This window comes from Epinephelus lanceolatus, chromosome 6 (assembly GCF_041903045.1).
Source record: "Epinephelus lanceolatus isolate andai-2023 chromosome 6, ASM4190304v1, whole genome shotgun sequence".
In the NCBI taxonomy this organism is placed as follows: domain Eukaryota; kingdom Metazoa; phylum Chordata; class Actinopteri; order Perciformes; family Serranidae; genus Epinephelus; species Epinephelus lanceolatus.
The window spans coordinates 2,298,687-2,325,275 of record NC_135739.1 but is presented as its reverse complement, the minus strand read 5'-3'; the positions used below and the strand labels follow the sequence as shown (position 1 = coordinate 2,325,275).

The window sequence follows — 26,589 nt, the reverse complement described above, 5'->3', positions numbered from 1 at the left end:
ATCTGACCAAATGTCTCCCCTTCTGTTCCTGAGATATGACGTTAAAACATGATGATGTCACAGTCAAGCTGACCTTTGACCTTTTGGATATAAAATGTCATCAAGTCACTATACCCTCGACTTTTGACCTTCCACAGCCAAATGCTAACCAGTTTATTCTTCGGTCCAAGCGGATGTTTGTGTCAAATTTGAAGAAATTTTTGTTCCAGAGATATCAGGAGAGTGGGACTGACTGACGGACAGGCCGAAAACATAACCCCTCCAGCTGCAGTCATCACCAGTGTGGAGGCATTAAACAGCTGGGAAGAGCTGATCTGACACTTTAGTAAAGTTTCAGGGTAAATTTAACCTTGGTTGGTCCATTTTTTGGGAGGGTAGGGGATCTTTAAGGGGAGGTCGCAGGTCAACAGTATATGCAACATAAAAGTTGTATTCATCATCATTTGAGATGCAGCTCAGCACTGTGTGTCAAGAGTTTCTAGTAGTAATTATTTAATACAAACTGTGTGCGATCGCAGCATCAAAGCATCCTGGAGGGACTGACCAAAAATTAAATGCATTTTTCCCACTCGCTCTCTGCTTGTACAAACCAGCTCTCACAGCAGCTCTTTTTCTCTGCTCCTGTAGCAGCTTGACTCCTCTCCATGGATGTATAAAGAGAACTCTGCAGCTGAGAGACTCGTTGTTGAGGTTGAGAAATATCCCGAGCTAAACGACCCACAATCCCGTCATTGTAAAGACCATGGCCAAGAAGCTTTAACTTGTTGAGTCATAGCTCTGGAGATCGGCTCTTCAGGTGAGAAATCAAGTTTAATGAGTTGCTGTCGACACATAATTCGTAGCTAATGCAGAGTTGGAAGAGCTTCAGATCTTTCAGTAAAAGTAGTAATAACTTTGTGTGGTCGACTGTTGACGAGCTGCAGTGTGACGCGTCCTGTGTGTGCTGGGGCGGTGGCGCCGGTGTGTTTTCAGCTGAATGCTAACACTGCTGCTAACTGACCTGTAGACTCTCAGCATCACTGTGTCCTCGTCCAGCAGAGGACTTCCATTGTGGACATATTTCACCTCGTCCTCCAGGAAGCTGCAGTCAAACACCTGCAGAGAACCAAACACCAGTAACACCACTGTTATCTGTACCTCTATATGTGCAGCAGGTGTGTCCTCACCTGTGGAGTCAGCCTCCCCACCCTCTGACTGACAGGCTCGTTCATCACCACCTCCACCTTACAGTCGGCAGTCGGATCCACGCTGATCTGCAGCTCCTTCTGTGTGATGAACACCAAGCGACCTCTGGTGACCTCCACACCCGAGTTCACCACCACCAGACTCCCGCTGCAGACGGCCAACATGGCCAGCAGCAACAGCACGCTGACAGCGGCCATTTTGGATCAGTGAGGCTTCCTTGTTGCACAGGTTTGGGTGAATAGTTGTGTTCTGAAGTGAAGAAGTCAGTGTTTTCCATTCACTCTGCCTCCAACCACATCGTCTTCTTTAGTCTGGTGTCAACAACCTGCAGGAGAGTTTGAAGAACAAACAAATATAACTCTGAGTTTGTCCACACTGCGCTGCTGAGACCTCCATCCACACCCAAACACCTACACGACAGGAAAACAGTTTGGAAATGAGGCTCGTGTGTGCAGGAAGCCCCACAATGATGGCGATTCATAAAACACAATCAGGTGTACGCACAGCTTTATAAATCTGATGAAAAGAATGCGTCTGCACATTTCTGCCTTTGTGCCTACACACAGTTTTATGCATCTGACTCCTGGTCTGTTTGTTTCTGAGAGGAAGAGACCTCTGTGAATAATTCAGCTCTGAATTCTAACCAGAAGTTTCAGCTAGTTGCAATCTGTAATCCTCACTGCTAGATGCCACAAAATCCCCCTAAATCTTACACACTAAACCTTTAATTGAAAAAAAAAAAGCAAACAGCTGTAAACGTGACCCTTGACCTCGTCCAACACACAAACTTCTCCCCTCACCCCTGAATCTGAGGATGCTCTTACGTGAATACTTACAAGACAAGCTCCTGAACAGCTCCAAACCTTCTCCAACGTCACCATCTACCCCTTAAAACTCTTAAAAATGATCAGCTGCTCAGCCCTAAATCCTTACAACTGCCCCAAAACTCCTCTAAATCCTCCAAAAAACTCCCAGCATGCAGCTGGCTGGCCCCACTTCTTCCCCCGCTGCCCCACACTCCCAGCCGGAAAACGCTTTCACCCTCCATTTCACTTCAAAACTAAAACCCACTGCAGGAAACAAGGGGTTAATCTGTGTGACCCCGCAGAGGTGCTGGAAATGGCAAAGGACAGGCGGAGCGGGGGGGAAGGAGGGGGAGGAGGTGTTTTCAGGATCAAAGCAGGGCACCAACTGGAGCCGGCGTGTCACTTCCCATCCAGGCAGACGAGCGTCGGTTCGTTAGTTTGGTTAGAGCTGGATGTGAGTGCAGCTCTGTGGAGACAGACCTTACATGGAGATCAGGATGTGTGTGATCTTTATCACGCTGTCACAGAAAATCCACAAAGCTTAGTGAAAACTTTGTAAATTGTTCAGGATTTAGTTTTGCCTCAGATTGGTGTTTTTAAAGCAGCAGCTGGGTGCATGTCTTTAATGATGTTACATGTATTTTATGTACTGTCAGTGTAGTAATGAGGTGTCTGACAGCACATCAGTGCTCTTTAATTTGCCCGTACGTGTTGCGTCACAATCGTTTTGCCCTTTGAAAGGACCGGTGTCAATTTTGGCAGCTATTTTAGATTCAGTCTGAATCTTGAGATGGAATTGTTTATTAGTTTAATCACATTTTAGTCATTTTTACCCTTCATATTCAAAATGTTTGAGTCAACTTTTAGTCATTACTTGGGTCAAAATTTATTTTAACTTTCCTAATTAGGCTACTACAGGAATCAGAAATTAGAATCAAGGTGACATGTTGTATAAACATTTCATTTAGTCCTATTTTGTTTTCCTACAACAGCAAATAATTTCTACAGGTTTACAAACTTGAATTTTTCTCCAGCAGAGTTTTCACAGGTTTAAAGGATGATTTCCGAGCACACACTGATCATGGTGAAAAATCTCTATATGGTCTCAAAAACTCAAATAGCCAACAAATTACCAGCCACTTAGATTATTGCAATTCCTTCGCTCTGTGGCAACAGTAAAAAGAAATCCCTCTCACACCTTCAGCTCATCCAAAACTCAGCTGCCAGAATCTTGACTCGCACTAGAAAACACGACCACATCGCACAGATGCTGGCCTCCCTCCACTGGCTACCTGCTGCTTTTAGAATTGATTTTAAGATTTTATTGATTACTTACAAAGCCCTGAGAGGCCTTGCTCCAAGTTATATAACAGATCTTGTATCACTCTATGTTCCCTCTGGCACCCTGAGATCCTCAGATGCATCTTTTCTTGTTGTTCAGAGGTCTAGATTCATTCTAGAGCTTTTGCAGTCAGAGCTTGTTGACTTTGGGATGACCTGCTGGACGAGATCAGGGCTGCAAACTCAGTGTCATCTTTAAGTCACTTCTGAAAACCTAAATTTGCCTTTCAGCGATTTTACCTGCTTTATTATTGTGTGTTTTACTCTGTTACGTGTTTCCTGTTTTTATTGCCTTTATTTTGTTTTATTTGTTTTGTCTGTTATTCGGTTTTGTAACGTACTTTGTAACTGTGCTTTAAAAGGTGCAAGATAAATACAGTTTATTATCATATTAGATTTTTGACTAGGATTTGTCCCCAGATTCATTGTAAACTCTGACTTATCCATGTGACTGTTAAGAAGCAGAAACATAACTTGTTTCTTCATGTGCAACATGTTAGTCTGGAGGTTTAAACTGGTGTCCTCTCACAGAGTTGGTGATTCAAACTAAACTTTCATCTCTGTCAGAGAAAACTGATCTGAGTTCAGACTGTTTACTTACAGCACAGCTACACTCACAGATAACTGAGCCTCCTACCTGCCTGTCAAACACCATCAACCCACAAACCTTCTCCAGTCCGGACTGAGTGGAGTCCTGCGGGGTGAAGCTGTGAAGGCTGCGAGCGGAGCTAGCTGCTAACAGCCACCGCTGCAACTAACAAACTCCACAAATCCATTCAGCAGCTCCACCATCCACAGTCAGACACACACAGCTGATTATTTACTGCTGAGTTACAGCTCACAACTCGCACCAACCCAAACATCCTGGTGCAGTTTACAGCCTGTCGCTCATCAGGCATTTGAAAATAAATGCAAGCATAGCAGTTGTTGGCCGTATAGTTCTCCTCTTGTCTCACTTTGAGTGTCCGATAGTTCACCACTGTGATTTTCATCCCGTCTCATCAATGAAAATAAAACACAGATTTCGTCATATTTGTTTTTTTCAAGATCTATTGTTAGCTTGTCATCCTCTTGTTTTCGTCATGGAAAAAAGGTCATTGACAAATGCACTTCCATCAACAAAATTAACACTGGAAAGGAGACATATTGGATTCTGCTGACGATATCTTCAGCTGTACTGATACAACCTGATGATACAAACTGATGCTACGAAATCTGAACACAAGTGGACAGCGGGACACCTTGGAGACACAATGTAAGACACAATTGTAAACGTTGATGTGTCTCGACTGTCCGCTTGTGTTCAGTCACCAAAATTCATTTGAAAGCCAAGTGTAAATGGGGTTTATGTTTGGTTGTAGCCTAGCTTACACAGGTTGGTACGCCAGATAAAGTTTTAGAAATAAAGTTTTTTTACCCCAAGTCCTTCAGGCAGATAACAGAAATACTTCCACTCAGTTTCCAGCCTGAGGATTGGTGTTCTTGTCTCTGCAGAAACGACTGAGCGTTGGATCCAAACAGCAGGCTGAGGCAGGGCGTCTGTTAAATGATCCACCAGCTGCTGCAGCGACTGGAAGTGACTCACGGCTGCTGAATAGGAAACATACACTGCAGCTCTGAGGTGAACTGACACGGCTCTGAATGAAACATGATAATTAGGTTCAGATCCGACCACAGTCAGACCCACACGGGCCTTTGAACACTGATGCTGACACTTCCTGGACTGGGGCTGTCTGAAGCTGGTAACTGTGCCCACATTTCATTCCAAACATACCAAGTGTTCAGTGTTTCCTTCAGATTTACATGTTTTATACAGTGAAGTGACAAAAGATTCCGAGATTCTCCAGTAAAACACAGAATACTAATAAGGCTACTTCAACTACTGCTGCAAATACCACTGTGACAAATGCTACAACCACTAATGCTACTGTCATGGTCAGTACAGCCACTACCTCACCAGTTACTACTGGTACCACTAGTAAAGACAACACGTGTGATGATGGCCACGATGGAAGAAAATGATGAAGGAAACCATTTTACTGGTGTCTGAGCTCACCAATGTACGCAGTGTTTACATACATAACTTTTGCTATTTGTGTTTAACTTAATCTTTTCATCCGTTGGTTTATCTGTTCGTACGTAAGATTATATGTTCGTACATAACTTTATCTGTTTGTAAGTGAGTTTGTGTTCACACGTAAGTTAATCTGTTCATTTGTAACTATCTGTTCGTACAAGAGTTTTCCGTTTGTACATAACGCTATACGATAGTACTTAACGTTATCTTTTGTATGTGAATTTATCTGTGTGTACGTAACTATCTGTTTGTACATAAGTGTATCTTTTCATACGTAACTTTAGCTATTGTATCTAAGTTTCTGTTTGTACATAAGTTCATCTTTTCATATGTAACTTTAGCTATTGTATCTAAGTTTCTGTTCGTACGTAAGTTTATCTTTTCATACATAACTTTAGCTATTGTATCTAAGTTTCTGTTTGTACGTTAAGTTTATCTTTTCAAACGTAACTTTAGCTATTGTATCTAAGTTTCTGTTTGTACGTAAGTTTCTCTTTTCAAACATAACTTTAGCTATTGTATCTAAGTTTCTGTTCGTACGTAAGTTTATCTTTTCATACATAACTTTAGCTATTGTATCTAAGTTTCTGTTCGTACGTAAGTTTATCTTTTCATACATAACTTTAGCTATTGTATCTAAGTTTCTGTTCGTACGTAAGTTTATCTTTTCAAACGTAACTTTAGCTATTGAATCAAAATTTCTGTTCATACTTAAGTTTATCTTTTCATACGTAACTTTAGCTATTGTATCTAAGTTTCTGTTCATCCGTGAGTTTTTCTGTTCATACGTAAGGTAATGTTTAATACATAAGTTTATCTGTTCGTACATTCATTTATCTGTTCGTACAAAAGTTTATCTGTTTACATGACTTTCTGTTCGAACATAAGTTTATCTCTTCCTCTATGAGTTTATCTGTTCATACGTAACGTTATATATGAGTACTTAACTTAATCGTTTGTAAGTGAGTTTATCTGTCTGTACATAACTTGTGTTTGTACATACGTTTATCTTTTCATTTGTAACTTTAGCTATTGTATATAAGTTTCTGTTCATCCGTGAGTTTATCTGATTGTAAGTAAGGTTATATGTTGTACATACGTTTATTTGTTCATACATTAATTTATCTGTTTGTACGTCAGTTTATCTGTTTGTCTATGAGTTTATCTGTTCGTACAAGTTTATCTGTTTACGTGAGTTTCTATTCGTACATACGTTTATCTTTTTTGTATTTAAATTTAACTGTTCATGCATACCTTTATCTGATCATCTGTGAGTTTCTCTGTGTCTAAGAGTTATTCCGTTTGAACGTAACGTTATATGTTAGTATTTAATTTTGTCTTTTGTACTTGAGATTATCTGTCTGTAACTAACTTAATCTGTTTGTACATAAGTTTTGTCTTTTCATACATAACTTTAGCTATTTTATATAAGTTTAACTGTTCATACATTTATTTATCTGTACGTGAGTTTATCTGTTTGCATGTAAGTTAATCTTTTTGTCTGAGTTTTTTCTGCTCGTACAAGACTTTATCTATTTACGTGAGTTTCTGTTTGAACATAAGTTCATCCTTTCATATTTAAGTTTAACTGTTCATGCAGAAGTTTATCTCTTCCTCTATGAGTTTATCTGTTCGTACGTAACGTTATATGTCACATTTTAATACATGAATTGCCTGAGTTTATCTGTCTGTATCTGAGTTTATCTGTTCGTATGCAGGGTTATATGTCAGTATGTAAGTTTATATGTTTGTACATGAGGTAATGTGTTCCCATATAAATGTATCTTTCCATGTCTAAGTTTATCTGTGTGTTCCTGGGTTTATATTTTCATACCTGAGTTTATCTCTCCATACAGTCAGTTTATCTGTTTGTACGTTTAACGGTTTGTGCGTCTAACAATTTATTTGTGAGTTGAGCTGTCCATTCATGAGTTTGTGTCCACAAAGTCAAATATTTGTCTGTATGGTGAGTTTATTTGTCCACACAGTGAGTTCAGATGCAGGTCTGCAGCAGCTCTGTGTTGTTGCAGCAGGTAGCAGCTGCAGCCCTGCAGGAGCTCAACACACTGCAACAAAACACTGCCGAGAAAGTTTCCACCGAACTCCTGCCGCTCTAATCACATCCTCAGCCTGTAAAACTGAAGGGACACACTTCCATGAATGACTGTGTTTGCAAGTGTTTTAGATTACAAAGAAGCCAAAAGACAGAAGAGCAAGGAAATAAAAGGAAGGAAATCCCGTCATTTTCCTCTAGTTTGTGTTTCTCCTCTGTGTCGAGGCCTGCTGGAGGTGTGTGTCGGCACGAGAGAGAGCAACAATCAAGGGTGTGTGAAAGCTGGTTGGCACCTACCTCCAAGTTGTTGGAGCTTCTCTGTTCGTCTTCTTCACCTTCTGCACACGCTCAAAGGACGAGGAATGCTGTCACACACACGTTCACACACACTTCACACTTTGCCACCACCCCCCTTCTATTCCACAGCTCGCCATCAACCCGAGACGTCTGGCATCCAACGGCACAGAGAAAGAGGAGAGAGGGAGGGAAAGAGGGGGTAAACTGTGAGATAGGGAGAACAAAGGGCGAGTGAGTTTCCTCCAGTCTGTCCTGAAGCCAAAATCCAGAGAGAGGGAGAGCAGACAGGAAATGTGCTGAGAGGTTTCCAGGACTTTTATTTTTACAGCCCCCCTGGTCCACTGCCTCTGACTCTCCCTCTCTTTCTCTATGTCTTTATTTCTTTCTGTGACGCAGATTAATATGAAAATTCACCTTCTGTTCTCATTTTTGAACCACACCAAAGACCTGGACCCACGAGACCAGAACTACCCGAGGACCTCATGTGATTACAGTTGTAATCACGATTACAGACGGTGCCTGTGTGATCAGATTTATTGAAATGCTACATTGACTATTGTTTATATTCTGTTTTATTTGCACTTGTTTCCTATTTGTACTGCAACTGCTGCACGACAAAAAAGTTTCATCTCATGAATGTTGGTCAAGAATTCAAGAAGTACTCAGATCTTTTACTAAAGTAAAAGCAGCCACACTACGTGGTAAAAATATTCTCTGACAAGTAAAAGTCCTGCTTTTAAAATTTTATTCAAGCAAAAGTACCAATACATTAACATCAATTTTTATTAACGCTCCAAAAGTAAAGGAACGGCTCATTTCAAAACTACATTATTGGATTATAATAACTAAAGCTTAATGTGTTCATCACTGTAATGTGGCAGCTCATAAAGGATGAGCTCCTTTTAAATACTTCATTTACTGCTAGGTAGTTTAATCTATAATAAGTTATCCATAGCCATTGGTAGCTTTGTCACCTTCTACCTATGCCAGTCCTCAATGCCTATGTGTAGTTTCACATAGATTGACCACGTCAGTGAGTAGAAAAACGTGGGACAGACAGAATGACTGACTGACAGAATGACACACTGACAGTTTCTGTGATTATGTACAGCATACCATACCATGACTTAGTCATACCAAACATTAGAAACAACACCAACATTGGTCCACAGGGGGAGCCACAGCGATCGGTCGCATTTTAGCCATTTTGAAGCATTTTTCTGTTGTTATAGCGCCACCCAGTTGCCAATTAGAGTTAAATTTCTCCAGTCACCTTGAGGTCATATGCCTACAAAGTTGCGTGGTGATGGGTGAAACCCTTGAGATGTTATACACCTTTATGTGATGAGCCACGCCCTCCGCAATATTCATTGCCTTATAGAAGCTCAGTTTTAGTAAGTTTTCCAACTTTTGCCAAGAGGGAACTTTAGATATTGGTCCCTAGATTATGTTCACCCAGTTTCATGCAGATCGCTCAAACTTCCTAGGAAGAGATCCATTTGAAGTGTTTTTCAAATAATTCAAAATGGCGGAAAATCTATATAAGCGCAAGTTATGGGTTCTTGAGGCAAATGTGTTCCTGATGAGGAGAGGCATCTCTGTGCAAAGTTTCATGTCTCTACGACATACGGGGCATGAGATATGCCCATTCAAAGTTTGACATTTCAGTGGGTTGCTATAGCGCCCCCCTTTGGCCAATTGATGTAATATTGCTTCATTGGCATCCTCCCATGACCCTCTACCACTGTGCCAAATTTCACATGGATTGACCGAGTCAGTGAGGAGAAAAACATGGAACACACACACACACACACACACACACACACACAGAGTTTTCATCATTATATAGTAAGATACATCATCATTATTCATTCATTCATCTTCTAACCGCTTCATCCTCTTGAGGGTCGCGGGGGGGCTGGAGCCTATCCCAGCTGACATCGGGTGAGAGGCAGGGTTCACCCTGGACAGGTCACCAGACTATCGCAGGGCTGACACATAGAGACAGACAACCATTCACACTCACATTCACACCTACGGACAATTTAGAGTCACCAATTAACCTGCATGTCTTTGGACTGTGGGAGGAAGCCGGAGTGCGGGGCAACCCTCTTGCTGTGAGGCGAGAGTGCTAACCACCACAGCACCGTGCCGCCCCTACATCATCATTATATTTTGTATTAATAATCTGACTCTGTAAAGCTGAGAAATGTTCTGCAGTAAAAAGCACAAGGTTTCCCTCTGACATGTAGAGGAGTAGAAGTATAAAATAATATAAAATGGAAACACTCACTTACAAGTACTTACAAACTGCAATAAAATACAGTACTTAAGTAAATCTAGTTAGTTACTTTCTACCACTGCAGTTACTTTTAAAAAACATTCATTGGACTATTTGGTGAGCTTCAGCAAAGTAAAAGTACTTTGAGCTCCAATGCAGGATTTAGGGGGATATACTGACAGAAATATAATCAGTCTGTTTTCTTAACTTCATAATCACCTGACAATAAGAATCGTTGTATTTTTGATTCCTCAGAATGAGCCCTTTATATCTACACAGGGAGCAGGTCCTCGTCTACAGAGATCACCATGTTACACCACCACATTTCTACAGTAGCCCAGAATGGACAAACCAAATACTCTCGATAGGGACATTCATGTTTTTACTTTGGCCACCACAGTTAGCAGCCCGTGCTAAGGACAGCGTTGGAAGTGTCTTTACTGGTTTAAATCACCTGGTCTGTTTGTTCTGGAGAGGAAGAGACCTCTGCAGATAACTCAGCTCCTGGTAAAAACCTCCTGAACATCTGGATCTTAAGTTATCGGAGAAAAAAGTGAACACACGTTTGCAGGTGCTGGTCTGGCAGCCCGCCTCTGACATGCCAAACAGTGTCAGAGAAACACTGATTTGTAACATGAAACTATTTCATCCGATGTTTATGGTGGTTTAATCACCAGGGGTGTCATTTATAAACTTTGCATACGCACAAAACAAGGCCTGAAGGAAGTGTACGGCACTTCCCACACAAAAGTTGTGATCTGTAAAAACAGACTTGATGGGAGACACTTTGACCCTTTTGGAGAAAGGATACAATACGATGTATTTTATTGTCCCCACAGGAAGATTCTTCTTGGACTCAGGAGCTGCACGAGTATTGTTGCCTTACAGTTACAGTCCAGAAGAATGAAGCATACAGCATAAAAACAAAAAACATAACATGGGAAATTGATAAATGCTCATAACAGTGTAGGCCACGTGCGCAGGCGAGGGCATGGCTCTGCATAGAGCTGATGCACAATTATAAATCCTACTTAACCAGGAGAAGCTTCAGCTCGTACTCTGCAGTCGTCACTGCGAGATGCCACTAAAACTGCTGCAACAAATTCAGCCTCCAAACACTTTCTTTCTCCTGCACGAGTCCTGTGTGAAAACCCACCGAGGTAAGCGAGGAGAGTTTTTTATATCTGTCACAGAGCTGTTGTTGCTGCTCCAGTCTGTCGCCCTCATTAAAACACAAACACAGGTCACTCCCCCACCGAGACGCTGCTCACAAGTGAGTGAAAGAAACAGAGCGGAGGTGACCTGTTTCACCTCTTACCCAACACTTACTCACACACACACACTCTCTCTCTCACACACACACACACACACACACACACACACACAGCAGTGGATTGCTTCTACAGGTGATGTAGGAAAAATAAATCCAGTTTAATGGAAGAAGCAGCAGTAAAAAAGGAAAGTGATCCTGATTCTTCACAACTGTAACAAACGACCGCTTCACAACCTGGGAGATCACACTTGTGCTCAGTTTTAACATCCTCAATAAAAGGTGACATTTATTCTGGGGGGGGGGGGGGTAACGCCTGTGAAAAGGTGTCTTAAGATGTGGAGGGATTCATTGTCTAGTCCTCAGTTAACTGGACTGAAATCTGCCCGGTAGATTTCAATGTTTCTTGTGAATTTGGCACCAGAGGAAAGGTCAGAGGTCACAGAGTTCTCTGGAAATGTGGTCGGTGGTTTTTGTTTTTCTCTTCTCTGTGCTGCGGTGTGCTGGTGTGTCAGCTCAGCAGTCAGAGAGCCTCCTCACAGTCTGAGTGATTGAACACATGTGGTCTGTGGAGGGTCAGATGATCGCTGGGAAATCCATTCAGGAGGAAGGAAATCTGATGGGTTAGGATGTCCGGCCTGTTCTGTCATTTCTCTTCTCTCATTATCAGCAGTGGAATGTAACTAAGTATATTTACTCAAGATACTTGTACTGAAGTATTTTCATTTTCTAATACTATTAGATGTTGCCTATTTTTATCAATACGTTTTTGTGGGTCCATGAACACAGCGCAAGCGAAGCTCTACATGAGTTCCTTCTTTTCCTCAGCAGCAGTTTGTGACTCTTTGATTAGTCGATCCATTCAGAGCTGATCAAATCGATGGATAAGAGGAGCAGCTGCTGCGAGTTAATCCAAACTTTTAGACCCAGCAGAGTGAACAGTTAAGCTCAGTTAATGTTAAACTTGCATGCATGTGGTTTAGGCAACAAAAGCATGTGGTTGGGTTTAGGAAAAAAAAAACAGGGTTTGGCTTTACAATCTTACATGAAGCAAACGCCGGTCTCCCGGGTGAAAGTTGGAGGTTGTTGGACTTGCCCCACTCGGACTTTCGCTCCCTACGCTGTTGTCCCACCGTATTTCCCCCTGACGCCGCCTGGTGCTGTTAAACAATAAATGCAACCAGCAGTGTATCATGCCGATGTAAAAGGACGGCTTTTTTTTTGGTCAGGGTGTCTGAGGCTGGAAGTCACTGACCAAGCGCTGGTATTCGACACAAAACCATCACTAAGTTTAAATGTTCTTGTCTGAGAACAACTAGAAATAATAAATATTGATGCACAAGGCTATTTAGTATTTTTGGTTATTCAGGTCAGCCCTTAAAGGGAAATTTCGGTTTATTTCAACCTGTCTTCTATCGTCCTAAATTTATTTCAAGTGACTAGTGACATAAAAATAATAGTTAGCATGTTAGCCGTTAGCCTAGATACAGCCGGGGCGCATAGTAGCGTCAGACCTGTTAAAACATAAGTGAACGGGCAACCTTCAAGTGCAAAGTTAGTCCACTAAACAAGCTTTTTTTCCACAAAGACCGCCTCATATCGTTAGGATAAATGTCAGAGAACATATAGAAAACGACATGTAAACGTGTTGTCTTACCTTACCGGTGTGCTGCCATGTTTGTTTACCATTTAGCTCTGCTTTCCAAAGCGCGGCCGAAATATATCTTGCGAGCTCTAGATAAAGCCCAGCTGGATACTACTCCAGGTGGAGGTGTCTCGTCCTCGGTCACATCCAGACCTTGAAAATAAGGCTGCAACCGGTCCCATTCCTTGCAACAGAGGCATTCCTCTTCTGTGGGCACTGGGGTGCAGCATTCACAGGTACATCACCAATCTCCAGAGCTACGCAGCCTTGCGGCAGCCATTCCTCCTCTCTCGTCCTCTACCTGTTGCGCCTCTCTCTCTCTCCTCCTCCGTTCTTCAATTTCACGAAGCTCTTCGTCAGTGTATTCTGGCTCAAATAAATAAGGGCGGCCATCAAACTCTGCAAAATCAAATTCCTCCTCCACAAAGTTGAAGTCTGGCAAAAAGTCAGCCATTATTCTATAAATCTTTCATAAAATAAATGAATGAACTTTTCAGGCTACTGTCCGGTTCTGCCTTCCAGCTGTTGCTGCTTGTTCTTGCGAGATTTCAGGCACGATATGAGATCGCTGCTTGTTCTCGCGAGATATATTTCGGCCGCGCTTTGGAAAGCAGAGCTAAATGGTAAACAAACATGGCAGCACACCGGTAAGGTAAGACAACACGTTTACATGTCGTTTTCTATATGTTCTCTGACATTTATCCTAACGATATGAGGCGGTCTTTGTGGAAAAAAAGCTTGTTTAGTGGACTAACTTTGCACTTGAGGATTGCCTGTTCACTTGTGCTGCAAAAATTCTCCTACTTCATAAGTTTAATAAACTCTTCAAAAACCCTCTTGGATCAGCTGGATGATGCATCATCACAAAGCTGAGAACAGGGTTGTTTTTCTAAGTGGTCAGGGTTTCCCACACATTCGTACATTTGTGGTGGTCCGCAACAATAAAGACATCTGTCGCCACAATTAGATTTTTTTTTTCACAATTTTTTTTTTTTTTAACCGCTTGGAGGCTCTGGGCGCTACTCTTGTGCCTTTTCTGTGCCAGCTTTCAAGAGCACAGTGGCAGGTTGCATCTTAACAGGCATCATATAGCCTGTTTACCTCAGGGCTGATCTTCTTCCAGGAGCTGTTTCTAAGTGTGAAGGCCTGTCGTCTGTGGGACAGATCTGCACGAACATGATCAACTTTTCCATATTTATCACAGACTGATATTTACTGCACCCTGAAAAATCGGCACTCAGGAATGTGTGCGTGGCGCAATGGCGTTGCTCTGGCGTCTGAGCGTGTCTGCCGCTCCCTCATTGAATGTGTATGGCCCCTAAAAATGGACTCACACAACCTTAAACATCTACAGCAGTAAAATGACACACACACATTAATGCAGCAGGAATATTCATCCAAAAACATCAGAGAGAAGTGGAAAACATTTTACTGCTTCAAACTGACTTTCATGGCTAATGACACCTACATTCTTTTACTTCAGCAAGGTTTTAAAATGGAGCACTTTTACTTGTAGTGGAGTATTTTCACAGTGCAGTATTACTGGGGTACTTTTACTTCAGTAAAGGATCTGAATGCTTCTTTCACTACTGAACGGGACGAGGTCTCGGAGCTGTCACTCTTCATCATATCAGCACAGCGACCAATCAGGAATGTGTTTGTTTTCCTGTTTTCTGCCTCGTCCAGCTGTTACCATCAGTTACATCTGTGATCTCCACTGAGCGAAGACAAAAGGATGATTCATGTAGAATCTTTAAATGCTCCTCTTCTTCAGCCCAGCACTCATCCACGCTGTGAAAGCTTTTACACTTTACTGTTTTAAACACTTGCTGACCCACTAAAGAACAAACACACCTTTGAAACTCCTTTGAAAAAATGCCTAAATCATTTTGTCATGTACACGCAAACCTTTTTGATTTTCTTTTCTTGGTCTCTTAGTTTGTAGCTGTACTGTAGTAGGTAGTTAAACTCACTAAAATGAAAGGGTAAAAATGAGGAACATACGCAGCATTATTAGGTTTTTGTTGGTCTACTGATGAGACTGTTTTAACCCTTAAAGCTCCAGTGCGCCCGCAGAACTCTGCAGATTTTCAAATTATCAATGCTGCTTGTAAAACTCAGAATGTCGTCACTGTCTCCTCCACCAGCTTGTGCATTTAAATCAAAGTGAGTCGTGTGGTGAGAAGAAATGTCATTTACTGTTAACAGATTGTTAATAGATTTAATGTTTATCCTCTCTGCTCCATACTGAAGCTTCCTTGTTAAAGACCATGTGTCCCACAGTTTATTGATCGCCCTTTCCAACATGTGTTTGCATGTTTTATTGCAGTATTCATGATTAAATCAAATTTCTGATTCAAAGTTTCGATTAAAATCTTCTAAGCAGTTCTTTCAGCCTGTCTGAAGTCATTTTAGTGTTTAATGTACTGTGTGAGGTTCTTTTTGTTCAAAAACAATTGTTATCATAAATGAATACTGTCTATTATCACATTATTATTATTAAAAAAAAAAAAAAAAAAACATTCCTCAGAATTCTGCAGATTTTCATTTTGGATCACTGCTGAAAACAATGTACTCCACCCCCATTTTGTAGCAAAAACGCCTAAAATGACATACCCAAATTAAAATGACTGTAGCTTCTGAGCCGCTCTGACTACATGCATGCATGAGGTCTTGCCAGAAAGAAAACTCCCTGAAGTTTCTTGTGAAAGTGTCAGAAACACTCTAGGTGATACAGAGACAGAGTAATGGGCCTCTGAAGTCAATAAAAAATTGAAGATTTTGCCTAAAATAAAATAAAAAATGTGTTTCAGGATGAATAACTGTCTGTGGCTTCATCTGAGCAGGTAAATGACACTGTGGGGCTGTAGGCACATTATCAATGAACACTTGTTTCAAATTTGAAGAAGACTGCTCAAAGTATGACCATTCTACAGTGTTTTTACCATGACAAGATCCAGGCGGAGCTCCAAATGACAAGAGTGCTCACTCAGCTTCAAAACAGTCCTATCAGTGATCAAACAACACTCAGCCAGCTTCAAACATTATTGAAATCAGGTGTGATTATGATAGCTGATGTTGTTTATGACACAGAAACACCATAAAATATCACCAAATAAAGCCATATGAAACGTGAAAGATATGATCCCACTTTCTAGATGGTATATCTCAGCCAGAAATAGTGGTAGGAGTGAGACTCTTACCTTTTATAAAACAGCTACGTGCCCGCTAACAGCTCCACATAAGATCGTGAGTAATCCTTTAACTTTTCCCGTTGAAAAACAGCATGACATGACTTGTCACCACTCATCACGATTTTGGACTTTGTGTGTTTAGGCTGCTCTGGTGCAAAATACAGAATAAATAAAAGAAAAACAATGTTACTTTTGAAAAGTCGAGAGCTTCCTGAATCGGGCAATACCAAACATCACATGGTTTGATGATGTAATGCGCCTGGGAGATACCATTTAACAGAGCAGACATAAGCTTTGATGTAGAATCACCTGAAATAACAATCATTGTGTTTTACATACCTTAGACTGAGCTGTGTATATCTACGGAGATCGCCATATTGCACCGCCATGTTTCTACAGTAGCCCAGAATGGACAAACTAAACACTGACTCTAGATAGAGACATTCAGTATTTCAGAGGAGGAGACCTCTGTGGATAATTCAGCTCCTGAACAACGAACACTGAAGGAATTCTAACCAGGAGAAGTTTCAGGTGGTTGTAATCTGCAGTCCTCACAGTTAGACGCCACTAAATCCCCCAAAATCTGATTAATATCATCTCTCTATGAAATGATGTGTATATTTCTATTTATTCATTCATTCATTCATTTTCTAACCGCTTCATCCTCTTGAGGGTCGCAGGGGGCTGGAGCCTATCCCAGCTGACACTGGGTGAGAGGCAGGGTTCACCCTGGACAGGTCACCAGACTATCACAGGGCTGACACATAGAGACAGACAACCATTCACACTCACATTCACACCTACGGACAATTTAGAGTCACCAATTAACCTGCATGTCTTTGGACTGTGGGAGGAAGCTGGAGCACCTGGAGGAAACCCACGCTGACACAGGGAGAACATGCAAACTAACCCCTAACCCCTAACCCTAACGCACAAAAGGGCTCACACACCTGGGATCGAACCAGCAACCCTCTTGCTGTGAGGCAAGAGTGCTAACCACCACACCACCATGCCGCCCCTATTTCTATTTATATTTATATTTAAAATTATTATTTGTTTTTTTATCTGTTAATTCTGCTCCCTTTAAACTGTCTGACTTTAGTGCAACTTAAAATTTTTACTACTGATTTTAGACTTGAAGGGACAGAAAACAGCTTCTCTGTGAGTCTGTACACAGAAATGGTTTTGTGAAGAAAATAAAATTACAAAAATTACAAAAAAAAAAATAAAACTAAGAAAACGTCTCTGTGTTGTGACCTCAGCAGTGAGAGGTCAGATAAAGAAAGTTGTCTGAAGTTGAGGCGCGTCTGTCACACTGGATTTAGGTTTATTCAGAGGCTTCGGTGCCAGAAACGTCGCTGCAGCTCTGACTGACGTCCAGCCGACTGTCCGGCACTCTCTGATCACTTCTGACTGCTACCCTTTGTGTGGTGACTCGAGACTTTGCCATGGCGTTTGGCCCCCTGCCCACCTCCTCCTCAGCCCCCGGGGGCCCCTGTCAGCCTGACGCCGTGACTCCTCCATTGCCTGAAATTAATTTCCCTTCCTCACTGACCCATAATTAAATCCTGGAACAGTCTGTGCTGATGAGTGGAGGCAGGAAAGAAACAAGAAGAAGAATCTTCTTTTTGTTGGCCATGAACTTGGAGAACATTTTGTCTGTGTGTTGATGGAGCGCTGGGATTCTCTGGGTATTGAATCTGCAGAGGTGGAGCTGGATACTGCAGGCCTTCCCTCTGCTGGCGGCCGACGCCTTCTAACAGATCTGTTGGCCGAGAAAGTGAGGAGGATCGGCCCGCGCGGCTTTGAAAGACAGTTTTCTGGAGTTCAGTAATTATCAGGTAAGACAGCCTCTCTGTCGAAGCCGAGGGTTTCTGCAGTGAGAGATTAAAGCAGCAGCTCCGTCCACTGAAGCCTCTCCACCGGCGCTGGGTTGGCAGCAGAATCAGAGCGCCGGGCCGCTGCCAGCCTCGTGGCACCCGTTCAGCTCGATGGCACCGGCCCATGAAGATCCAGAGTCCACAGGCGGCTTCCCCCTCCCTCCCTCTCACAGCGAGAGGAACACGTCTTTATTAAGAGACTCACAGTGAAACTTGGAATACTCCTCCATCATTACTGCCTGCTCAGTGTCAGTGTGATCCACAGACTGTGAGAGACGACAACAATAACGACAACTCAGGGTTTCACATCATTATCACACATGTAAAGTGCACGCTTTTACTTCCTGTCTGCAGAGGAGCAGCAAAGAAGATGACAAATGAGCATCCACACAGTTACGATCAGGTGTTTGGAGTATCTCTTTCATCATGTGACATGAAACCAGGGTCGTCTCTACAGCTGCCATTTTTATAGTTAGTCATGCAACTAAAAAACAACAACATTACACAACCAATAAACACACGTTATGTAGGAGAATATAGAAATTAGGGCTGCAGCTACAGGGTCAAAACTATGTTCCTATTTATACACGGAAAACTAGAACCACTGCCTCACAGTTGTATCCCTCTGTAAACCAGTCACACTGCAGCTACAGTCTCCATCCATGTCAGTGAAAACATGGATGCTTCACACACAGAAGATCTATACAATCAGCACAGTTTCAAGATTAGAGTCACCAATTCAGTATCTGACCAAATGTCTCCCCTTCTGTTCCTGAGATATGACGTTAAAACATGATGATGTCACAGTCAAGCTGACCTTTGACCTTTTGGATATAAAATGTCATCACATTTATATACAGTACAGGCCAAAAGTTTGGACACACCTTCTCATTCAATGCGTTTTCTTTATTTTCATGACTATTTACATTGTAGATTCTCACTGAAGGCATCAAAACTATGAATGAACACATGTGGAGTTATGTACTTAACAAAAAAAGGTGAAATAACTGAAAACATGTTTTATATTTTAGTTTCTTCAAAATAGCCACCCTTTGCTCTGATTACTGCTTTGCACACTCTTGGCATTCTCTCCATGAGCTTCAAGAGGTAGTCACCTGAAATGGTTTCCACTTCACAGGTGTGCCTTATCAGGGTTAATTAGTGGAATTTCTTGCTTTATCAATGGGGTTGGGACCATCAGTTGTGTTGTGCAGAAGTCAGGTTAATACACAGCCGACAGCCCTATTGGACAACTGTTAAAATTCATATTATGGCAAGAACCAATCAGCTAACTAAAGAAAAACGAGTGGCCATCATTACTTTAAGAAATGAAGGTCAGTCAGTCCGGAAAATTGCAAAAACTTTAAATGTGTCCCCAAGTGGAGTCGCAAAAACCATCAAGCGCTACAACCAAACTGGCACACATGAGGACCGACCCAGGAAAGGAAGACCAAGAGTCACCTCTGCTTCTGAGGATAAGTTCATCCGAGTCACCAGCCTCAGAAATGGCAAGTTAACAGCAGCTCAGATCAGAGACCAGATGAATGCCACACAGAGTTCTAGCAGCAGACCCATCTCTAGAACAACTGTTAAGAGGAGACTGCGCCAATCAGGCCTTCATGGTCAAATAGCTGCTAGGAAACCACTGCTAAGGAGAGGCAACAAGCAGAAGAGATTTGTTTGGGCCAAGAAACACAAGGAATGGACATTAGACCAGTGGAAATCTGTGCTTTGGTCTGATGAGTCCAAATTTGAGATCTTTGGTTCCAACCGCCGTGTCTTTGTGAGACGCAGAAAAGGTGAACGGATGGATTCCACATGCCTGGTTCCCACTGTGAAGCATGGAGGAGGAGGTGTGATGGTGTGGGGGTGTTTTGCTGGTGACACTGTTGGGGATTTATTCAAAATTGAAGGCACACTGAACCAGCATGGCTACCACAGCATCCTGCAGCGACATGCCATCCCATCCGGTTTGCGTTTAGTTGGACGATCATTTATTTTTCAACAGGACAATGACCCCAAACACACCTCCAGGCTGTGTAAGGGCTATTTGACCAAGAAGGAGAGTGATGGAGTGCTGCGGCAGATGACCTGGCCTCCACAGTCACCGGACCTGAACCCAATCCAGATGGTTTGGGGTGAGCTGGACCGCAGAGTGAAGGCAAAGGGGCCAACAAGTGCTAAACACCTCTGGGAACTCCTTCAAGACTGTTGGAAAACCATTTCAGGTGACTACCTCTTGAAGCTCATGGAGAGAATGCCAAGAGTGTGCAAAGCAGTAATCAGAGCAAAGGGTGGCTATTTTGAAGAAACTAGAATATAAAACATGTTTTCAGTTATTTCACCTTTTTTTGTTAAGTACATAACTCCACATGTGTTCATTCATAGTTTTGATGCCTTCGGTGAGAATCTACAATGTAAATAGTCATGAAAATAAAGAAAACGCATTGAATGAGAAGGTGTGTCCAAACTTTTGGCCTGTACTGTATTTAATTAGCATATGAATTCTTGAGTCATGGCCAAAAACATGTTTTGTGAGGTTAGACTGACCTTGACCTTTGATTAGAGTCCAAGTGGAAGTTTGTGCCATATTTAAGGAAATTCCCTCAAAGTCTTATTGAGATATCACGTTCATGAGAAGACAACAGACACAAGGTCACAGTGACCTTGGCCTTTAACCACCAAAATCTAATGAGTTCATCAATAAGTCCAAGTGGACATTTGTGCATTTAAACTGCCTTAAGGTGTTCTTCAGATATCCCATGAACAAAATTTTCTGAAGAATGCAACAGACAGTGTCACTGTGACCTTTGACCATCAAATTCTAATCAATTCATATTTGACGTTTGTCCCAGAGGTGAAGAAATTCCCACAAGGTGTTCTTGAGATATCATGTTCACAAGAGTGAGACAGATGCAGGTTCAAATTTACCGCAGCCTCTGACCTTTGACCACCAAAATCTGATCACTTCATTGTTGAGTCCCAGTGGATGTTTGTGCCAAATTTAAAGAGACTCCCTCAGGGTGTTCTTCAGACATCCCATGAACAAGAGTGGGACAGACAACTCAAGAACATGGCTATCATCCGCATAGAAGCATAAAAACAAGAGCACCAAAAATAATAATATGCATTTACTGACAATATTAATCCATAAATAGAAAAAACAATAATTGCCAGATTAATCAATAATAATAGCCGCTGCCCTGTTACACATAGTACATACTGTCCTCTGTTTAGGGCTGTCGCTTTTCCAAAAAGTCAAGTTCAAACAAATTCAAGCTAACGCATAATTTGTCTACAGCGTAGAACCACAGACTGTATAAATAACGGACGTAGCTACCATGACGTCACTCAGCGGTTTGAGTTCGGCATTTGGTTCGGTCAGAGCTGGAATATTAAATCATCCATCTTTGCTCACTATACCTTGGCCTTTCTTGCTCTCAGGTGAACCTAAACTACAAGTTATTAACTTATTTTTTAGGGATGTACCGAAATGGATTTTTTTCTTCGCATGGTGGATAACCGATAATTTCACATTTTAGTCTTTTAAAAAAGGAGTGTATAACCTGTAGTTTCTGTTCACCTGAGGGTAAGAAAGGCCGTAGTGAGCAAAGATGGATGATTTAATATTCCACAGCTCTGACTGCAGCAAATCAAACTGAAATCACTCATGTAAACACAACAAACACAAACAACAGACTGTGTGACTCTTCATACCTGCCAACATCAGGTCTACTCTCACTGGCCCCGCCCCCATATGACCCTACACTACAGATGAACATCATAAACACAAGGATGTGAAAGTAAAATGACTTTAATCAGTATTAAATTTAACGTTAGCAGTGAGACAGAGGATGATGATGATGAAGCCCAGTGTTCCTGCGTGATTCTCTGTATAAACTACACTGCTGAGTGGAGTCTCTACGAACAGAGACAAACACTGACAGCTGACGAACATCAATATCTGCAGCACCACCTTACATCTGCTGTATGAAATGTTTATATTGTCACGCCCAATATACTAGCGATAGTAGGTAGCCCCTTTTACACTGCCAGATTTTCCACGAATGTTGGGCCGTTTTGCTGCCAAGCTGCGAGCGTTTAGACACACAGAGCCGGATTGGCGAGTTGATCCGAGGTGCCCAATTTTCCGCCTTGTAGGGTAGACATATTGGAGGAACCTTTTTGGTTTAAACAGACCGAGGCAGCCTTCCGCAACGGGAGGGGCTGTTGATGACTTGTGGGAGGAGCTGTTGATGACGCCGCACGTGCGAGCCACTGGCGGTGGATAAACAGGAAACAGCTGCTGGCAGGAATTAGCGAGCAGCTAGTAGCAAGAGGGAAACACAAACCTGACAGACACTGTAAAGATGAGCAACTGGGGAGACAAGGAATTGTGCGCCCTCCTTGTCCTCGCAAACGTAGAGGCCATTAACCGTCAGATGACGGGGACGGAGAAGAACAGGCCGACTTACGAGAGAATCTCACGGCTTCCCTCCCACGTCACGGTTTACGTCACACGCTGAGCTACACGTTTTGTTACTTGCTCACGCCCCCCATTGCCCCGAAAAAGGTGCATTCTGTATAAACAAAAGTAGGTAGGCGGCATTTTGCTGCACTCCCCGATTTTGTTTTTATTCTGCCAATGCTGAAAAAACACTGATTGGGCTTTCCTGCTAATTTGCACAATTCCTGTCCAAAAAGGGCTCCTGATTCACCTCACACATTAACACTCAACTCAGACAAACAAGTGTCTCACACACACACAGTCTGAGAGGTAATGATGCAAATAAACACTAACTTTAGCAGCAGTGTAGCCTTTTAAAGGCTCTGTGTTGGATGTTAGCCACTGCTGCTAATTAGCTCGTGCTAACACTCTGGAGACAGTCCCCCAGCGCTGTGCCTAACCTGTTCGGTGGTCAGAGATCAGACTCTTGGCACAATCCTGTTGTCTTCCTCTGGAACTGTGAAAGACGTCCACACTGCAACATGTTCTGCCCTCTAGACAGCTGCTGCAGTTGTTGTTCTTCTTTTCTGTGTTCATTGGCAGCTAACAAACCAAGTTTAAAGGTACACGTAGCGCCCGCCACTGTGTCGGTGTGTAGATGCTGCCCTTGTTCAGTCAATGAAAGCAGTCTGGCTTTGAATTATCGGTGCTATTTATCAGCTATAATTTTACTAATCAGAATAATGCAGAATTATGAATATGTCTCATTATCGGCCCGATATATATTGTGCATCCCATATTATTTTTAAAATACAAAAATGTGAAATTAACAGTATCGACCATAAAGAGCAGGTAATTATTAGCTGTCGGCCGTATCATGCGTCCCTCGTTGTAAGACACGACTGGTGTGTGTGGCAACTTACTGACGGTGTCTCTCGGTGTCTGTGTGTCTGTTATAGTTGAGCCTGATCTCCTCTCAGGCCCATTACTCCCATTAAAGAGTCATACTGGTGACCAGTGGAGGTTCAGAGTCACACTGGGAACCTGTCAGCTTTAATAGGTCAGAATGACTGACTGACTGACTGACACCCTACTCCTTCCATCCTCATCCCCCGGGAGAGTGGGGGGGGGGGGGGCCTTGGGGCTCAACAAGGGGGAATGGATCACACACACACACACACACACACACACACACACACACCTGCCTGAAGCGTGGCCAGCAGCATCAGGTGAGGCTGGACTGAAGCAGACGACTGGATGGACGAGAGGAAAGAGGAGGAAGTGGTGTGGGAGGGGTTTCACCTCCTGAGGAAGATGGGGGAGGGTTTGGGGGGAGTCTGACCTCCCCTGGCAGTGATGAGGAGGGAGGAGCTCATCCTCAGATTATGCAAATGAGGCGTCGTCTTGATGCAAAACAAGCCGGACTGGCCGCTAATGTTTCTCCAGTCGTGAAAGGGCGAGACTCCCTGGGAGAAATACCAGGAGAGAAAGAGGGAGGGAAGGAGTGGGGGAGTCTGGGTAATGAGCGGCGCCAGGCGGGGGGCTCCCCCAGCGTAATATATTATCATATTTCCACGTAATTAGTTGGTTTTTCCACATGAAATGAGGAAGCGGCTCGACGGTGCGTTCACTGCCGCGAGGACAGCCGGCCCCTCGTCCTCTTCCTCTGTTACTGAGTGACGACCTCTGACCTTTCCTCTCACATCATCAACACACCAACAAGTCTACACACACACAACCACAGTCATCAACCTCTGACGGAGTCCATGGATCTGATTAATATGAGAACGGGGGCCGTTAGCGAGAGACAGCGAGCTAACAGGAACCTCCAGGGGCCTCCAGGAGCCGTTTGGCAGTCCGCTCTCAGGATCACAAACACACGCAGGATAACCTGGGCACACAACCAAACACACACATGATATTAAAGTGGTTTTGGGTTGTGATAGTGTCCTGTAGCTGAAGGCCTGCAGAGACCTGCTGAGACCCACCGAGACGCCAAAACTCTGGATCTAATATCACTGCAGACCTGAAGGCATCCTGCTGCACGATCGGTGCATCTCCACTGGACCAAAGCACAGTCATCACTCGATTCACCGACACATTGCTCCTGTCACTGAAAACAAAGCTTTCAAAATCTTAGTTATTACTGAAGATCCAAGACGATCAACAAAAATCTAATAAGCTGATTGTTGGACCAAAACAAGTTTCATGGATGTCTTCGTCTGAGTTCGTGCGATCTTACTTTCATTCTTTTCTTTTCTTTTATTTTTTTAAATTTGGCCTCCAATAACATGACATCATCAGTCGGCCTGTTGCTCTCTGCATGGCTCTGTCACTGATTCAAAAACTGAATTCCACAATATATTTTTCACTCAGTAAAACCATCATAAATAAAAGACAGTAATTTTTTTTTTTGGGACATTAGGACATGAACGTGTCCTGCAGATAACACCTGACACCATGACAGTGTGGCGCTGGCGTCAGTCACATGACTTCTCCTCAGTCTTATTATCCTGACTTTTATCCAGACCTCCACAGAAAAACAGTCGGCTGCACCTCAGAGCTTTTCCTGGGAAAAAAAGAGCGTGGAACTTTTGTGAACGCTGCTCTGCTGCTCAGTCAATTAATCAGTTTCACTTCTGAAAAGCTATTTGACTCAGAAAGTAGTGACATCACCACCACGCTGCTGAGAGTGACATCTCTACCTGTAGTGACGCTACTGCCCAACACTGGATTCACAGTGGCCGAGTGCAGCCAAATTGCTAACTTCCGGTTTAGCGCTCCGCTAATTTGAAAATTGTTTAATCTTGCAGCTCCTCTGAACTTTCCAAATGTTGTCAGACAGAATGGATCAAATCTGGATAGTAAAAAGGGTCATTTCACAGGGGTTGTGACACTCAAAAAAAATGTATCCACTGATTTACAGATCGATGGGAAAAAGTCTTTTTGGGCCGCAGGGCATCACGTGATGAACCTGGACGGTGTAGTTCCACTTATGGCCACCGTCTAAAATCTGCCTGTTCTCATTCCCAACTTGTCAAATACAGCCACTCTGTCAATGATTTCATCATCAGTCCAGCAGCGCCAGTTTATAACATCACCAGACGGGATCAGTTTGAAGCGCTGCAGGTAACAGCGTAATATAAAGAGCTAGAAGGTCCCTATCAGGCCGGTGGGAGGGGAGGTGGATTGGTCCAACGAACCCCGGACTTTTACCCCAGAGGCTGCTGTTCACTTCCTGTTTGAATGCTGAGCAAAACCATTATGTTTTTTTTTTCTAAACCTAACCACATGCTTTTGTTGCACAAAGAAATAAACATAAAGTTGAGGTGTTTTACCGATGTTGTTTGAAGTGTATTTTGAAAAAGACTGGTTGCATCTAAGCAGCAGAAACTTGTATGTGTATTTTGAAAAGACACAATGCATGCCAAACATAAATTCCTCCCTGAGTCAGAAAGTGCTTTCCATGCATTGAAGATTGGAAGGATAAAAGTTGGAAGGAAAAAACAAACAAACAAAAATAGTAGAAAACAACAGGAAATGCACATTGGACCAACACAGTCAAAACAGTAAAAAAAATAAAAAAAAAAAATATTTGGAGAAGTTGTTTCAGAGAGGAGAGCCAAAGTCCTGGTCAGGTGATCTTACACGCACTATAGTCAGAAGAGCAGTGTGAATAATGAGCAAAGTGTTTTCTCAGTTAATTCAAAATATCTGACAGATGAATTCAGACTTACTTCCTGTTGAGAGTCATCCCGAACAGCAGAAGTGAAGTCTGCAGAGAAACCTCCTGCAGGTTATTCTTTGTGGTCAGACTCAGATGGAGTCAAACTTTTTGCTGCTGCAGGTGGTGCCAGCTGAGTTTGTCTGGAAAACTCTTCCTGTTGGTGCGTTCAAGGACACTCCCAAATGTCAAACTTCCCAGTTCACTCTGGGAAACAGATGGACTTAGAAGACAAAAACAAGCGAAACAGATTCTGTGCAAAAGACAATGAGAGATTAGATTTGATTTGTTTGCTGTCAGTTAATCCGCCTTAGAATTTTAGATGGTAATGTTACAGAGCCATATTTGTTCATTTCTTTATTGTAGTAAATCTTTAAATGTCATACATA

The 26,589-nt window shown here is 42.6% G+C and overlaps 1 protein-coding gene across 2 annotated transcripts in view; it reads right to left on the bottom strand.

The window, feature by feature from the left end:
- frem1b (Fras1 related extracellular matrix 1b) overlaps positions 1 to 26,320 on the bottom strand; it is an 87,898-nt gene extending 61,578 nt beyond the window's left edge. The window contains exons 1-4 of one of the 2 annotated variants that reach the window (XM_033622721.2): positions 26,214 to 26,320; positions 7,760 to 7,909; positions 1,167 to 1,510; positions 1,001 to 1,095 (exon numbers count right to left, since the gene is read on the bottom strand). In XM_033622721.2, coding sequence (XP_033478612.2) covers positions 1,001 to 1,095; positions 1,167 to 1,382 — 311 coding nt within the window. In that variant the 5' untranslated portion in view covers positions 1,383 to 1,510; positions 7,760 to 7,909; positions 26,214 to 26,320. Of the gene's footprint in view, positions 1 to 1,000; positions 1,096 to 1,166; positions 1,511 to 7,759; positions 8,015 to 26,213 lie in introns of those variants that run through there. The other variant, XM_078168444.1, reaches the window with a different exon arrangement.
- Between the last annotated feature and the right edge of the window lie 269 nt (positions 26,321 to 26,589).